The 18,210-nt window shown below is 37.9% G+C and overlaps 1 protein-coding gene across 3 annotated transcripts in view; it reads right to left on the reverse strand.

The window, feature by feature from the left end:
- Window positions 1–18,210, reverse strand: part of ST7L (suppression of tumorigenicity 7 like) — a 93,377-nt gene that overhangs the window by 57,960 nt on the left and 17,207 nt on the right. For 2 of the 3 annotated variants that reach the window (XM_075196255.1, XM_075196254.1), the window contains exons 3-5: window positions 13,167–13,329; window positions 9,416–9,470; window positions 2,072–2,187 (exon numbers count right to left, since the gene is read on the reverse strand). In XM_075196255.1, the coding sequence (XP_075052356.1) occupies window positions 2,072–2,187; window positions 9,416–9,470; window positions 13,167–13,329 (334 nt within the window). Of the gene's footprint in view, window positions 1–2,071; window positions 2,188–9,415; window positions 9,471–13,166; window positions 13,330–15,884; window positions 15,923–18,210 lie in introns of those variants that run through there. The other variant, XM_075196256.1, reaches the window with a different exon arrangement.

Here is an 18,210-nt window from a genome sequence, read left to right on the forward strand (position 1 = left end):
GATGTTTTGACATCTTGCAATTTTGGAGGACGAGCCTTCCATGCTGTAAGTAGTAAAACTGCAGGGTCCACTCACTTCAGAAAATACTCATCCATAGTGCAACCCAGCATGATCTATTCTGCATGTAGTGGTGCATGGAGAAATTGAAAATAAAAATGGCTTATAGCAGTTGTTGGAAGGCACCCAACTGGGCAAGTTCAGCATTCCATGACTTGTCCACACATATGGGAACAGGCTGAAATTCAAAATGACTATATACTGTATATCCTGTAAATTAGTGGACTATAGCACCTACCGAAACCTCTATTTGTCTTGAAAAATCAATTTTAAAATGCATTTGGTGATGCTGAAGTCAGTACAAAAATGAGAATGTTTAGGTGATGCTTAAATATTCTCTATGAAAGCACAAAGTTCTTTTATCATGCTGCCAATTTCCTCTCTTCACTTTCATTTGGTTACTGATGCCACTGGTAGATTATGCAGAACACAACTTCAAACGAAATTTGTAAAAGCTTCTACAACAAATAGAAAGTATGATATACAGTATAGTTATGTTTAGATACTATTAGACAATGTTCATTCATGGTTACAGATGTACCCTATATTGAAGCTTCATGATAGTTCCCCTATAAACTACTTAAGGATGTGTATAATGGGCATTTTCAGATACCTCCCCAAAAGCACAATAATGTAAAGGATTTCATATCACTTGTGAAACCACTTATGGGTGTTTCCTTTTAGTTACAGAGCAATTAAGTATTGTGGGGAAAATATTTCCTGTAGAGACAAAATATTAGTCTTGGCTTTACACTGGAGACAATACACTCTTTAGGAGCAACAAAGTCACATTCCTCCTATCTAACAAGTAACCCGCTAACTGAAAGCCAACGTTTCCTGCATTTGAAAAATGGATTTACATGAGGCTGTGATTTAACAATACCCAGGTAACTTGATTTATGTTCTCCATGATGGATTAGGCAAATAAAAGAAATAAATTAGTGCAATCCATAGTCAAGACATTTTCTCACACATCTAAGAGTAACGACGAAAGACCAGCCATCTATTTATATGCAGCCTGTGGCGCTGGAAAAAAGCTTCTTTACAGCAGGAATTGTAGAAATTCAAGACATGTGCAGAGGGTGATAGATAATCTATGGGGCAATTTTACTACAGAAATTGAAGGAATTTTCTCACATATGTTAAAATCATTTATAAAATGTAAATGAGCATGGTACTTTTGTTTGAATGCATCTAGGCTCATAAACGTTATTTATTAACTGTTATTTATATTGGCTTCTACATAATACAAAGAGCTTTTTTTTAATCATTCACATTAGTCCCTGCCCCACTGGAGCTTACAATCTAAATTCCCTACCACACAGAGACACACATGAAGGTTAATTTTGTCAGAAGTCAATGAGCCTACCAGTAGGTCTTTTTGTGTGGGAGGAATGTGCAGAAACTGTAAGAAATCCACTCAAACATGGGAAGAGCATACAAACCGCACACAGATAGGGCCCTAGCGGCAATCAAACCCATGATCACAGCACTGTGACACAGCAATGCTAACCTCTGTGCCACATTGCAGAGATATGGGTCCACTGGACATTTTAAATGTGTCTTTTGTTCTACCTTTTCTGAGCTTGAAAAAGCTTCAGTTTTCGTGCAAAACTTAAAAAATCTCAAAGCAAATTTTGCTAAGTAGAATTTCAATTATATTTTGACAATTGCCATAAGAATCCATTATCTTTGTATTCTAAATGTGGTAGCAAAGTGGTTGGTCTCAGGATACTTTCCCCGATACTTTTCAAACCTGAAAACAATAAAGACTTGGGGGTAAGTTTATCAAGCTGCGGGTTTGAAAAAGTGGAGATTTTGCCTATAGCAACCAATCAAATTCTAGCTATCATTTATTTTGTACATTCTACAAAATGACAGCTAGAATGTGATTGGTTGCTATAGGCAACATCTCCACTTTTTGAAAACTGCAGTTTGATAAACTTACCCCTAGGTTTGAGAGAGAGATAGCAATACATTTATTTTTATCAGTAAAATAGCAGAAAATAACTACCAGCATCATATGGTCGCAAGGAGTCTGTGTCACATGTAAAAAATGTCTGGTGGTCCTGTGCGGACAGATTCATGTCATAATATGTCAGGGGTGCCTTTCCAGTTACCCATGTGTACCTGTAAAACATTAGGAAAACAAAAGTCACAGTGCAGAGCATGAAAATACTGGAGGTTAAAGCACGTTAAAGCATGTTATAGGAGTTATAACAATAAGAATTTTTTTCTAGATGTCGTTTTTGCAAACTTGGATCACATCTTCCAGACTCCACCAACCTAAGGTGTCCTGTCTGGCTGAAATTGGTGTCAGGAAATGCCCAGTATATCAGGGCAACTGAAGTGTGATGTCTATCCAAGTGACTGGCTGAAATCACTATTACCTCACATATAACTCTCCAACTTTCAAATATTAACATCCACTGCCAACTCAATAACCAATAAAACCCCATTCACACTGCCCCAAAAACCCGGGTTTATTGCCAGGGGAGCCCCGGCGACCTGGGTCGAGTCCATGTGTGAACGGGTTACCTGCACCTACCGGGTAGATGCCAGTCTGAACGATGAGACCTGGGATTTTGAACCCGGGTCTCACCGAGCACTATTGAATGTTTAAAAAAAACACAACATCACAAGCGGAACCAATCAAAGCTAATCTTGTCATGTTGCCAGGGAGACTCAGGTTCAGTGTGAACCTGGTCGACCCAGAATTTTGTCGGGGTGGGAGGCTCTGTCACCCGTCAATATCCCAGGTTCATATACCCGGGATATTGTAGAGGTGGCAATTTAAAAGTGGTATAACACAGGGCAATATAGAGAGATACATTTAGAGTTAACTTTTTAAAAACATACTTTTTCTAAAGGACATTGTTCATATGTCCTTCTGTACTTGTACCTATTTTCCTGAATGTAATTCAGGCCTAATGAATACGTCAGGTAATGCAGCAGTGATGTCACTGGTTCCTAGCGAATTGATAGGCTGAATTCTGCTTAGCCCACAAAATGGATGCTTTCTCCTTGTGCAGATGACAGGTCCACTTTAAGGAATGAAGTAATGTATTAGTTTATTGCTGGAGATAAACAGTAATTTGGTAAAAGCATCAAAATTAGAACAGTACAAAATTATATCCAGGGGGAATGTGTTCAGTAGGGGGTAGATGTATCAGACCTTCTAAAAAAGAAAAGTGGAGGTATTGCCTAAAGCAACCAGATTCTAGCTATCTTCTAGAACAGTGTTGGCTAACCTGTGACACTCCAGGTGTTGAGAAACTATAAGTCCCAGCATACCCTTCAAGCAATGAGTTGCGATATATTGGCAAAGCATGCTGGGACTTGTAGTTTCACAACACCTGGAGTGTCACAGGTTAGCAGACACTGTTCTAGACTGTAGTAGAAACATGATGGCTAGAAGTTGATTGGTTGCTATGTGCAACATCTCAATTTTTCCCTTTTTGAAGGTTTGATAAATCTATCTGTTATGAATGCAGTGTGAAGCGCAAATAGACAAGACCTATCTCGCTTATACAGACGGGCAGACCAACAGATCACTATGGCAACAGGAAAACACCTACAAATGCTCACACATTAAACTGGGGTTATACAATCACAGGAAGGTGTCCAATTTTTTTAAACTTTAAGGAATTGAAAGTATTGTAAGTGGTGATAAAACAGCCTCTCAGGAGACTGTTCTCCTCCACGTGCACATTTTTCTATGACGTCTTATCATCAGTGTGTGTAAAAAGTTCTTACCAAGCTATTTCTCGATGGTGTGATTTATCATTTCTTATTACATGTTCACTATTGAGTTGCTAGTGATATCCAGACAGCTAGAGCTGGAGTAAATTAACTAGCAGAGTAGATTAGCTCACTCCCTGCCATACAAATTACACAACCACACCTGTCAGCATGAATATTTAAGGTTTAACACAAACAATTTATTAAAATGCAGCCAGTTATAAAAAAAAAAACCAACTTTTTTCCAACATGCTACGCGCTTTCCTTACACAGATCAGAGAGAAGATGGCATTGAGATGGGTTGAGATTAGACCGACGTTAGCAAAGTAAGGGGTTTCCTTATGTAGTGTTATTTATCAGTCTGTGTCCTAAAGTATATTACTTCCCAAATACTAAAATTCGTAGATATTTACAGATTTAAAAAAGGAGACACTAGGTCCAAGGTGTGAATGGAACACGAAATGCTGGACTCCTAATATCTCCCTATGTGCCCCTCCAAGCTTGATGTTTTCATAGAAACAGAAGAAACAAATTCAGATCACTAGGAAGGAGGATTAGTCTTTTGACAGAGCAACTGATTTTTTGGGGGAGAAATTTAGTTATAATTAATACATTTAAGTGCTAAACTCATCTAGCACTAAATGACACGAGTATCATTAGAGAGGGTCCAAGACTAGTACAAGATGCTCTAGCTAAGCTCTACTGGGCCACCAATGACAGTGGATACTGGTGCAGTGTAATGTGTAATTTGCAATGGTAAAGGAAACTATCAAGAAACTATCACAGGGCACCAGACCACAGAGGCAAATATTAGACACTACAGATTAATAGTCCCATTATTGAAAATCACCACGTTGCTATATAGTTGTTGTATAGTCCAATAGGAACCAGAAATCGTGTTATAGATCAAGTCTATCATTCAGATTGGCTGAGATGTTCCACCTTCACATCGGCAATTCCTCTATTTAAATACGTGAAAGTAAGAGGTGACCCTTTTTCCCCAATTAATTGCACTCTCAGAAGATGGTTAATCAAACATTTTACCCTACTGGACACCCTCTGGATCTAGCATACAAGTAAAAAATGTAACAGCAAGCTAGCGGTCATGATTATTGATTAATCATGATTTAAGAACATAAAAATATAAATATATTACTCTTCCCCCCCCCCCCAGATATGACTGGTTTTAACATGTGAACTCATAGTAAGGGATTCATTAAATTATACGGACAATCTTCCCTGATTATATCACCCTGCTGTGGCCAGTGCCATGTCTTAAAAGGGATTTCATAAAAGCAATATTAGCTGTAAGGTACATCAAAGAACAGTCTTCATAATTCATACTAGTCTAGGTGTCAGAATGTATTTATAATGCGTGAAGATGAAATTTGTCAAACTTAAATGCTAGCCCCATTGAGTATATATAGTAATATAGTATTGTCCCAAATAATGTACCTAATATTACCATATTGCATATGTATATGTGTGTAACCACTTGATTGAATGTAAAATTATATTCCTATGATGCATGGAATATTTAATTTTTAAGAATTCCCTAGAAATCGTGTGGTAGTGGAAGTCATAAAAAGCGGTCGTAATTATCCATTAGCATTGTGGGTAGTCGGATACAGGTCTGGGAGAACCAAAGGATTTCCACAAAGTGGTGGCTTTGGAATCAAACTCTAGTAGTGGCAGTTAATCGTAAATATGAGTTGTAATTAAATGGGTATTTTAATTATTTTTTGACAGACCTGGTGCTTTTGTCGTGATCAACCCTTTGCCACAAGCACCACGCAGACTCAGATGAGTGCTGTATGTGGCAGCAGCTACGTCAGTAGAATTTATCTAAAGCGGAACTTTAAGAATATATGGCTAATTATCACCAACATTGTGACGAGGAATGCTACCTAAATGTCATTTTGTATATGTTTCTTTTATACAGAATGAATATTGAGGATTTATTGGCAAGGATAGTCCTCTTCACATTTTAAACATATATATTTATATTTAGGGAATAGGCAAAGTTTAGGCAGTGATACAAAAGTATAAGTTTGGGGTCTGTATAATATGCCTAATTTGTAAATAAGAAAACTGCAGATAGTATCGCAGGTTAAATCTAGTCTAAAGACTTGACAATGTTAATAACGGATGTGTAAGTAAGCCAAATAAAAAAAGGAGACATGCCTGAAGCTATGTATGTATGTATGAAAAAAGCATTGTTTTAAATGCTCACTACTGCTAATGTTTTTATATATAATTTTATGATATATATATTGAGGTAACTGTTCACATCTGTTGTAATCTAACACAATGCTTTAGTCAGCACCTAAGAACATACACTTGAACACTATAAAGATGAATTTGACGGATAATGTTATGTGGCTAAATCATCAAATACAATGGAAATATGTGGTCAATTCAAGCTCAACTTACAATTAACAGACGTACAACTGTTACTCATTTTCAATGTACAGTGTCAAATGAATTTAAATGAAAAACACTTAAGTAGTAAAAAGAAAAAAACTGGCACAGTCTAACAGTTAATCAAGCAATCAGAAAATGCAGACATTACAAAATTACTGGGTGGTGCAGGGTGGAAAGTACAAAAAAGCTTTCACCCAATGTGACCCATTATTAAAATATCATATAGAGTACTAAAATGCAATTACATAGGAGTTTGGTGATTGGAAATGTAAAGGGGCATTCGAGAAATGCCAAAGGATCCCTTCTTTACTACAGTATATTTTTCTATAATGCTTCAATTCACTTCTTATATAATAAATATATACACACACATACATATACGTATATATAGTTTTCTAATAAAAATGAAAAATAATGAATATTTGTTAATTCCTTGGGGCCCAGACTGATCACTCATTAATGCCAGAATCTACCATGCTTGGTCTGACTCTCTATAATTAAAAAAACATTCCATCTCTCATTACATTTGTTTACCATCTGCTCATTTTCTCATTATCTATTGTTTTTGTTCTTGTACTTTTCAATGCTATAATAAAAAACATTTTGGAGAAAAAAAAAAAATACATACATCCCAAATGTCCCACTGGACGCAAATCTCCCTGTGCCGCCTTATTTCCTGCTGAAATTTTTCTGGTTCTCTTATTCAGATATTAATGAAAAGAAAAAGATTACTGGTTGTAAAATTAGTTTTTCAGTCCTACAGAAAATGCAATCAGTGATCTGTGCTTGTTTGTGCTGAATGTTTTCCAGAGAAAAATGGCTTTACGCTTGCTTGTGTTTGAAAGACTGGCGAGATGTGTGCCCTTTACTAGGTAACCAACTGAAACACAACCAGAGGCGCATCTGTTAACACTAATTTTCAGTGATTATTAATGAACACAGATTTTTGCACTCAGTGAGGTTCTAGTGAATGGATAGACTGCATGCTCATGACCATTGGATCATCCCACAAATTGGCTACTTCCAATGCATGTAGTTAATGGATTTTCAACTAGAAAATCAGGATTTATCCCAATATCATAAACTTTGGATTCTGTATCCGTATGAAACAAAACAGGATGGAATGACACTAAGGGGTAAATTTATCAAGCTGTGAGTTTCCATCAGGTTTTAAAAGTGGAGTTGTACATGCTACAAAATGACAGCTAGAATCTGATTGGTTGCTATAGGCAACATCTCCACTTTTCAAACCTGCCAGAAACTCGCAGCTTGATAACTTTGCCCTCTAGTGTACAAACGCACTCCGCCTGTTCCCTAGTGCCTTTTTTATGGATCATTTACATCCAGAATTGACATTCTAGGACACTTCATTACACCGTGGTGTTTAATGTGCATAGAGTGACAAGTGCTTTATTCAGAGAAAGTTTCTTTAAAACTGCACAATTGCAAAATCACATTGCATGATATTTAAATACTATTACCAAATGCATTATGGCCAAAGAGGAGGGGGAAGGGCTTATCTCAGCATTTCAGACATTTCTACTAACTTTAAAAATGTAGACTTGAGGAGTATCATGTAGTTCCTGGAATTTCTCCAGACCGCAAATGTAGTATGATTTATTTAGGTATTGAGCTTTTTAGTGGAAAACCATGTGTTCCAAGCTTAAGATTCAATCGTTTTCAATCAAATTGTACAATAATAAAAAAAATTGTAGGCGACATTAAAATAAACAGTCAGATATAGATGTTGGTATTGATCAATAAGTGATCAAACTGAAGTTCTTTGAAGCTGGGGTATTTTAATCTTACGACAAAAGTCTAACAATGTTATAATGTGAGAAATCATCATTCCTAATTGGACTGGTCTTCAAAAATCTAATAATTCATAAAAAACTGCATTTTCAACGTATGCGATATCCAATTTTAAATGTGTTTAAATGGTATATAAAGCGAATTATTCATAATTGTATATGGTTGTGTGGAGTATGTATGCTCTCCCCGTGTTTGCGTGGGTTTCTTTCCACATTCCAGAAACATACTAGTAGGTTAATTGGCTGCTATTAAATTGACTTTAGTCAATCTGTGTGTGTATATTAGGGAGTTTAGACTGTAAGCTTCAATGGGACAGGGACTAATGTGAGTGAGTTCTCTGTACAGCGCTGCAGAATTAGTGGCGCTATATAAATAGCTGATAATTATGATGATGGTATATAGAGCTAATTGCCACCAACACTGTTGAGTCTATGGCCATTCTAATACAAAAAGTTAAGAAAATAAATCATACATAGAGCTTTAGCCATTAAGAAGAGCAAAGCAAAGAAAAAAAAAAAAAGGAGTAAGTTTGCTTTTGGCCAAACCATGTTACAATGCAACGGGTGCAAATTAATTTATTATTTTGCCCGTAAGGAAAATACTGGCTGTTTTTTTCATGCAGCACCACTACTTGATAGCTTTATTTTTACACCAAAATGTAAAGTTGATCTAGGTCATGCCCTACCCCAAATATAAATCTGTCCCCACATTTTAAAATTTACCTCCCCCTCCAATGCAACATGGTTTTGCCCAGGTGCAAAGTTACTCCTATTTTTTTTTTGCTTTGCTTTACTTAATGACTCAGGCCCATAGTGTACCTGCTATATATGAAAAAACAATATAGTGTACATTGTTGTGAAAACATATCACATGAAATGCATCCCCATGTTTCTAGGGATTTATAAAGAGATTAGCCATTAGATTGCTTTCTTCTTACTCAATTGAGTACAGCACGGAGATAAAAAAAATGGAGCTAAACATAAAAGTGTGTTTTGATATATTGTAGACTAGAGGGTGGTGAACTATACTGGTCAGCTTCTACAGCTGTTTACTCAGCTCACTGAGTATTGCCATATTTATCTGAAAGTTCCACTTTAAAGTCTATAGAGGTATAGGGCCAGCTGGAATGGCTATACTACTAGAGCATTAAGTCATAATGATTACTTTTTCCCACTGCAATCTGGCTGGACCAATATGCAATCTGTATCACGTCATGTATCAAACTCCTATTTTCCTATAGATTGTAAGATTGCAAGCACAACATTCTTCTCTCCTTTAATACCCAGTATTGTTTTATTGCTGTGTTTGTTCCCAGTTGTAAAGTACTGCACAGTGTGCTGGCCCTATTTACATAAATATTAATGATAATAAAAATGATTACCTGTTGTATTCGGATCCCCTGAAAAGATTTAAAGGATTCCTCCACACCTTGCACTCTGAAAAGGCAATATGAGAGTTACTAGGACTTTCTGGTAATCAAATAATAAAACAGGGACTGGGACTTTAATTTTATGTGTAGTGAGCTCATGTTGGGACTTCTTTTTCTCCTCATTGAATTTCTGTGTGTGTCATATTTAAATTACACATGGTTTGTAGTTTTTGTTCCAGAATCAAGAACGCGTCAATTTCCAGTGTGATTAAACCAATTGCACAAGTAATTGTATTTTGACCAGTTAGTAATGTTGTCTAGATGTCAGAGCCTGCAGGAGACTCATTGGGGGAATTGAATTAGCCGCAAGGTGTTGTGATGGGTCTCTGGAACAGTCCACAGAGACACATCGCCTTAATGTTTTTACTCAAATCTCCATTCATTTTCCCTCGCATCCCATAGAGATGAGAGGAGAAAAGTAGCAGAAATTTGTTACCATATTTGCCGGCAATGTCAGCAGTCGGACATGGCGGCGATGACAGTCAGCACCTTGCGAATAACTGGGTAAGAGATATCACCAGGTGACACTGGACTTACACACACACAAACGCATAAGTTGTCATTTTCATTTTGTAACTCTGTTTACTACCAGTTGGACATCTCCCAAGGGCCCAGATCATGGCACAGCTCTTTCACCATCTATGAAGCCTATTAGTTTTACGTGACCTCACTCTAACAGCTAAAACCCGCTTGAGTTTCATTACTAGACATGACAGAGGTTATTGACTGAAGCCATCTGAGGTTTCCTCACATGGAAGCCCCACAATTTAATTGGCTGAAACCATTAAACTTTCTCTCCATTGGCGCTACACACTTATAATATTGTTCTTATGCCAGCTAATGTGAAGATTATTGACCACCATAGAGACATGGGGAGGAAAAAGTTAAGAAAAACAGACAGGGGCATTGGACTGGAATGTTGGCAATTGATCTGTTATTTACTTTTTCACAATACCATGCATTGCAGATATTTACTGTTGCTTGGTCTCTAACCACCACCACCAGAAGAATAGAGAATGGTTATACTGGGCACAGCACTGTATATGATGGACATGGAAACTCAGTGTGCTTGAGGCTACTATGCTGGGTATGGGCTGTATACGTGTTGAGCAAGCTAAACACTTCAATGGAACACTGGCTTCAGTGGGCAAATGATCGATGTATTGTTGTAACGTTGCTTAGTATGCAAGTTGAATGAGGCAATTATGCAACAGACAGGGGCTTGGGACTGCCAGGCACACACACAAACAGCATTGGTGGGTAGTAATTATGTGACAGACATCATTGGCATGAGAAGTTTTTAGTCTTTTAGTTGTTTGCCAGAATACAACTATTTCCATACAGCTTTTCTTAGTATAACTTAGATGTTAAATATTTATTTTATGCTTGTTTCATGTGTTGAAAACCTTTTCTTTTTTTACCAAATTTCAGTGGTTTCCTTGGAGCTCTTCAGCATGTCCTGTCAGTAAATACTGAGTAGAGGCTCATCCACACAATTGGAATACTTGCGTTGCATTACAAGTGGAACGTGGCGAGAGTATATTGGCAGGTAAAAACTATGGGCAAGTTATCTATTGATTCCTAGGCCAGACGTGTATGTGGTCCACTCTGACAGCAATTAAAGTACATGGCACTGAAGTAACCGTGAGAAAGGTATGCAGACACCATGAATAGTTCCCTTGCCAGCAGTAATTATCCAGCGGTATTCTGTTTGGAAGCAAAGCAAGCTTTTCCGCTCATGTGGACAAGTCCTAACACAAACAAATACCAGGTTCTAATACTACTACTAACTCCTAATTATCACAGTTCAGTACACATTCAACACAATTGTTTAATGCATCTTAAAAGTTATAATCTTTACTTAACCCCTTCACTATCAGATGGTTTTAACCCATTCATAATAAGACAAGTTTTCACATTTTAGAAAACTGCCTGTTTCACCGGGTATAACTTTTTTCCTAGCCTTTCCAAAACAAATTAATACTGGCTTTGGGACAGATCGGATACTCAGATACAGGTAACTACCAGAATAAAGGAATTCTTGGTAAAAGAGGAAAACGGACTATACTGAAAGCCGCTGGTTCTATACACAGGTGTGGTTCCTTCCGTTAGTTAAGCAAATAACATCCCCATCATGTTTACTATCACTTATAAAAGTCCTGCCAGGTCAGACTGCTCAATATTTTCACTGCTATGGCTGGACAAAGAGCCCTCGGTTACCTTCAGGAAGGGCTGATGGTTTAAGCACACTCACCATGACCTAAAATGATATAAGACCCCTTACTTTGCTGGCATTAAGACAGCATTTTCTACCGCCATTAACAGAATGGGTGTAGAGGATATTTTCAGATGCCTGTAGAATTTATGCAAAGGTTCGTTTCAGCTGTCCTGGCAGAATGTAGTGGCCCAAGGCCATAAGAACACACTTTGTTATAGTAGTACCTTGTACTTTTGTTTAATGGCTACTATATAGAGAACAATATTGAAAAAAGTGTGTGGCTAAATAAATAATTAATCATCCCATAAAAATTAAGTGGATTATTGGGTGTGGCTGGTTATATGACTAAGATAACGTGTGCTCAATCATTTTCCGACCGCACTAACAGTTTAAAATGAAGCCAGAAATAATCCAGCCACTTCACCCACGAGTCAAATGATGAGTCTCTGTTCAAGCTGTAGCATCGGCCCGTGTGTGACAACCATCAGGTTCAATAAAAACAATTACAAGTCAGATTGTCAGCTGTTAGTAGTTAAGCAGTGTCAGTGCTTTTTTTGGAACTTTATGGTGGAGAAGCCACCCAGAGACTACCAGGTATAGGTAAAGTCCACAAAAAAACTAATAACACCAAAGTGGGTAAATATAAAGCATAGTGTAGCAGCTTGTGCCGAGTGTATAGCTACAGTAAAAAAAAAACCTAGCAGAACTTAGATGAAGCTCATCATACCTAGTCTGGCCAAAGTCATTACCATATACATAAAAATATTACATACAACATTGTGTTTATTGTCTGACCTATGGAAAAGGCAAGGGATGGGGTTGTCAGCCAAGTTCTACAGTGAAAAGGACCATCACTAATGAGCAACTTATATGTGTGCTTAAGAGTTACAAACATCAAATATAATATAAAATGTACTTAGACTACAGCATCTTAAATAACATGTACAAGAATTCTTTCAGAAGCACAGCTGCGATCTCTGAGGTTATAGTTCTGTCACTTTCTAATGAAGGGCAGAAACCCTAAATGTTCATATGTACATGTACTTGAGGGCATCTTCAGTTTACAAGCCTCAGAGGCGGCCTTGAAACCATGGCAAGTGCATTCAACACATTATTCAGATATCAGGAATTTAAGCGGAAAAAGAAAATAGTTCCTTTATGCTATTCAGCTAAATTTAACATGCAAAATGACCATGAATCAGCTATAGCTATCTGGAGGAGCAGGAGATATGATGTGTGCTTACTAAGCAACACACTGAATCACAGCACTAAATTCTACACCCGTGACCCCAACTCAGTCAATCAAATGGAAACTACACTGTGGAACTTCTGCTTTTTTGGCCCAGGAAGTCTACGTTACTGAAGATTTTCGGCTTATTCTGTAATGACACATGACCCTGCTGTCACTAACTATTCATTCATCTGCAGTGAGTGTTTAGTGTGTATTCGGAAATCCACATGCTATTTCCAATCACGTTCGGTCACCTGACAAACTCTGCCTGCTGGTCTCATGGTCTCCGGAGTTGGGAAAGAAACCCTCTGCGGAGGCTCCAGGCTCAATCCCTCCCATCAACGGACGTAAATGGTTTATAGATACTTGCTCAATGAAAGATGTGCCGTACTTTCGGAAGTAACACCACTCAAAAATCTAAAACACAAGAAACAAATAGATTTTATCAACTAACATAACATTATATGATAATATTTAGTAAAGAACATTATTTGATAATAAACTACTATCTAAAGAAGTGTAAACTAAACAAAGACAAATGTATTATAATACCAATAAGATCTAAGATGTTCTGAATAGTTTTGATACTGGCGACTAGAGAGAATTCTTCAACAAATAACCTGACATACAAACATGCCCAAGCATCACAGCTCATACTTATGTAGCCTCAACTACAAACAATGAACAGAAAAGTAATGATAGTTCAAGAAAGGAAAAAAAATATTTGAAAAAGTGTGAACTTTAATTGAGCGTGTCGCACAAATATCATTTGGGTTTGTTAAATTGTATATTTTGAACAGTCTAATGTTATGATTGACTTCAGGTGTACTTAGCCAACTCTTACAATGCTACAACTGGCTACTGGTTTGTCTAGCTCTGTAGCAGTTCTAGTACATTGATTGAGTACCCCTATACACTTCAGTTATTAACGGACCTCAATGGAGCAAAGAAAACTAATATGGACGACCACAGAGAAATGCCCCTAGAAACAGACGGTCTGTTATATGTTCCGTTATATAATTTCAAAATGATCGAGCGATTGAAATATATGTCTGTTGAATACATATAGAAGTCAGACTTGTCAATTATGTGAAATCAGAGGGATCATAACTGACCAAGTCAACTTGAGTAACTCACAGATGGAGGAGTAGGGAGATCCTCAAAACATAAACCACTGTGCAAAATAGGTGCTGTAATTAACGTTACTGAAGAGGGATGAGAAAAGGTTAGTCCTGACTGTGTGCAAATTAACAGATTTCCAAACACGTTGCATCCTCTAGTATTCCTATCACTAAAAACACATTTCATGACTAAGGGGCACATTTATCATTTATCAGGAAAAACGAGAAATACTTATCAATCCTTATCGCATGGATAAGGATTGATGTATTTCTCAAATTTATGAAAAATGGAACACAGAAACAGCAGTTCCGAAAAACTGCTGTTTCTGTGATAAAAAAAATCAAACTTACTCCCCTCTTCGGGACGCGGTGTCTCCGGATCTCCTACTGGTCCTCTTCGATCCTCTTCTTCCTTCAATTGCGCATGTGCAGTTCAAAGAACTGCACATGCGCACAAAGATCCCCGCCTGTCTCTGCAACTATCGTTGCAGAGAGCGAGCGGTGAGTGACAGGGAGGGATCATGTGATCCCTCCACACATGCGCTGTCCAGCTCTGCTCTTCGGAGCAGAGCTGACAGCATTGGATTCTTTCAATTTTGATAATGTACGCCAGCTTCATTAGATTGCGGCCAGAGCAGTCACCATACTGTTGAATGGTGACTGCTCGCAAAAACGATCAGGAGTGCAAAGCAACAGATATCCATGATATCTGCTGCGATGCACCTTTAATAAATTTGCGGAGGGCACATCGGGACCTGATTTCCACGGTAAGTGCACGATAGTGCACTTCCGTGATTTCTTAAATATGCCCCTAAATCCTAAACGTGCTCGAAAATAATATGACCTATAAACAACACTAAGGGGGGTATTCAATTGACGGCGAGATTGCCGAAAATCCCGCGCTCTAAAAATATTACTGTTAATATGGTAATATCTCGCTGGATTTCAGCTTGCGGCTCCCTGAGCTGCGAGCTGAAATCCAGCGAGTAAATTACCGTATTAACGGTATTTACGCGCAGGATTACCGTATTAACGGTAATATTTTTCGAGCGCAAGATTTTTGGCGATCCCGCCGTCAATTGAATATTCCCCCCCAAGTTCCTTCCATGTCGTCTGCTTAGCCTTCATATGTTTATTAAAAATAGTGCAGAGAGAAATTGTCGGTCCAGAAACGGGCAGGTTTCCTGCTCCACTAGTACGGAACCAAGATTTTAGACAGCACTAAAGATCCTCATACAGAGAAACAACCCCCTGTTCCATGTTCCACATGAGAAGAACAGTAATATAGCAATTATAGCTAATTATCTGAATTACTAAGATAATAAGGAAAGTTTATCTCCCTGTATAATTATCCCCTAAACGCTCAATGGCTTTGCTCATATAATATACTTAAGATTTAATCAACTTATAATTTCTTTTTCTTTTTAAAAAAAAAGCATTTGGGTGGTTGAACCAGTCCAACTGACTCCACAAGTAACAGAAAGAGCTGTGAGTTTCATTTCCAGGCAAGAGCTGTGTAATCATCTTCTTATTTTGCTATATAGAGTGTGTTCGCTCCTGTATGAAATAAAAAACATAACATAACTAATAGTGGAATTGGGGATGTGCCGTAAAGTATTCTGAAGGAACCTGAAAAACTATCAATCCTAATTTTCCTGAATGTGCCAATGAAGTAATTATATCTACTAATAGGTGGAATATCAACAGCTATACAATACAATCCCACTACCTTAAAAGTAGCCTTTGAATGCTAATGTGGTAAAGGGGCGCCACCTTGAGGACTAAAATATCACTGCTATAATTGTATAGTATCTTCTAAATTCACCATTATACATGTCTGCATGATGTTACCTGCATCTGGGTAGCAGGACAGGGCACAGCAACGGTTAGTTTAAATAATGCCTACAGCAGGATGACCTAGACAGAGAGGGAAGGACACTGTGTAATAAATTATAGTTTAAAAAATGGTAGGTTATTTAATAATTGTATAATGTAAATAAGGCTTTCACGCAGACTACACTATTAATTTTAGCGTTTTCAAAACCGCATAATAGGTACACGCAAAAAGGGAAAAATGCAGTGACCCAGAAACAGTATAAGCATGTTCAGAAGTTAACAACCAATATCAGTACATGATTGCATACAATATGAATATAACATCAATGTTGGACACTAAGGGGTATATTTACTAAACTGTGGGTTTGGAAAAGTGGAGATGTTGCCTATAACAACCAATCAAATGCTAGCTGTCATTTTGTGGAATGCACTAAATAAATGAAAGCTAGAATCTAATTGGTTGCTATAGGCATCTCCACTTTTTCAAACCCGCAGTTTACTAAATATACTCACAAACTTTATTTACAGTTTAATTACATTACAATAACTAGTCTCCACACTTGAAAACAATGCAACAGTTCTACTACATGAGTACAGGCACTGTGTACTTCATGGCATATAGAGTGCTGACTGACCAATGTTAAATAAAAGAAACCAAGAGCACTGTTTCCTGTAAGTTGAGTGATCTGGAAAAGATAGCGTTAAAACAGACTTCATTTAGAAAAACTAGATGGGCAGTGCAGTACTGCTCATATAACTATGTGGAAAGAAGGTATGTGGGAGAGCAATAAGGAGTATTTAAGGTTAGTAAGTAAGGGGGTAGTTAGGAATAAGGCGGGTGGAAGGAGGAGGGAAGAGAGGAAAAAAAGGGGGGAATAAAGAGAGGGGAGAATTAGTAGGGTCATCCATTTATGAAGAACAAGAAAGAGAGGTTGATGGGTAAAATTACAATGACTTCCAGATCTTGTGGAAACTGACAAGGTGATATTTTGCAAACTGTTGATTGATTCCATTGAGGAAACAAATCATATTTGGGTCAAAACTTCCTGAGTTGAAGGATCTTTTTACCCAGTTACAGGCTATTTGATGGCATTGTACAAAGCATAATCAGGTTGCCCATTGCCTTGTTAATGGACACCAAGGGACAGATTAAATTTGGTGCAAGGGTATGCGATGCGTCTCTGGAAAAGCCCACACAGACACATTGTGTGTGAGTTTTTACAGAAATCTCCGCTTATTTTCCCTGGTGTTCCACAGAGGTGCGAGGGTAAATGAGCGAACATTTCTATACCGTATTAAGGTGCACTATAGGATTAATGGGGATATTTACTCGTGTGACATTTTCTATGAGAGCAAACATATGTACCCTAAATCTTTCAATTCCTGGGCAGGACCACCATACGTGGAAAAAAGAACCAACCAGGCTGCATTATTCCCCAAATACTGGTTCAATGTGTTTGGGTATATTTCATGTAGACGTTCAGGTGTTAAATAACATCAACTGTCTACTTTTAAAACTATCATTCTAATAGCTACATTAATTGAACTTTTGGCTACTCTGGAGCAAATCTTGTCCAAAGTGTCTTTTATCAAGAGGATGCCAATGCTCCGCTCATTACAGGTTTAATTCAATTCCCTGCCTGGTTCAAGATTGTATGACAGAGAAAGGATAAATTGGTCTAGGCATATGCATAGAGTTTATTGCACAAAGTATTGTATTTGACAATATTGGTAGAACTTACTGAGGCATTTGGTTATTCTCAGAGCAAATTCTCCAATAATGAGAAGGGAGAAGGGAGAAGGGAGAAGGGAGAAGGGAGAAGGGAGAAGGGAGAAGGGAGAAGGGAGAAGGGAGAAGGGAGAAGGGAGCGGAGAGCGAGAGAGAGAGTGAAAGATAGCAGCCAATTAACCTACTAGTATATTTTTGGGGTGTGGGAGGAAACCGGAGGAATCCCACGCAAACACGGGGAGGACATACAAACTCTACACAGATAAGGCCATGGTCGGGAATCAAACTCATGCTCCCAGTGCTGTGAGGCAGAAGTGCTAACCACTAAGCCACTGTGCTACCCAGGAGGTCATTTTAAATAGCTACACATTTTTTGCTGGATTGGCTACGCCAAGATATCTGGCTATGATACAAGACAGTATAATTGTTAAGTCAAATCCACCATTTTCTGTTAAGCGCACTAAAACAGACCTTTTTAGCCTGTGTCCTTCTTCACCTTCCAGCCCCAAATAAATATATTACAAATAGTCTGGAGAGCTTAAACCATTTGTCGGAACCCTGTCATGCAAGGTCTAAAACAAGCAAAGATGACGCAGTGGTTCAATCATAGAT

Source organism: Mixophyes fleayi, chromosome 2 (assembly GCF_038048845.1).
Source record: "Mixophyes fleayi isolate aMixFle1 chromosome 2, aMixFle1.hap1, whole genome shotgun sequence".
Lineage (NCBI taxonomy): Eukaryota > Metazoa > Chordata > Amphibia > Anura > Limnodynastidae > Mixophyes > Mixophyes fleayi.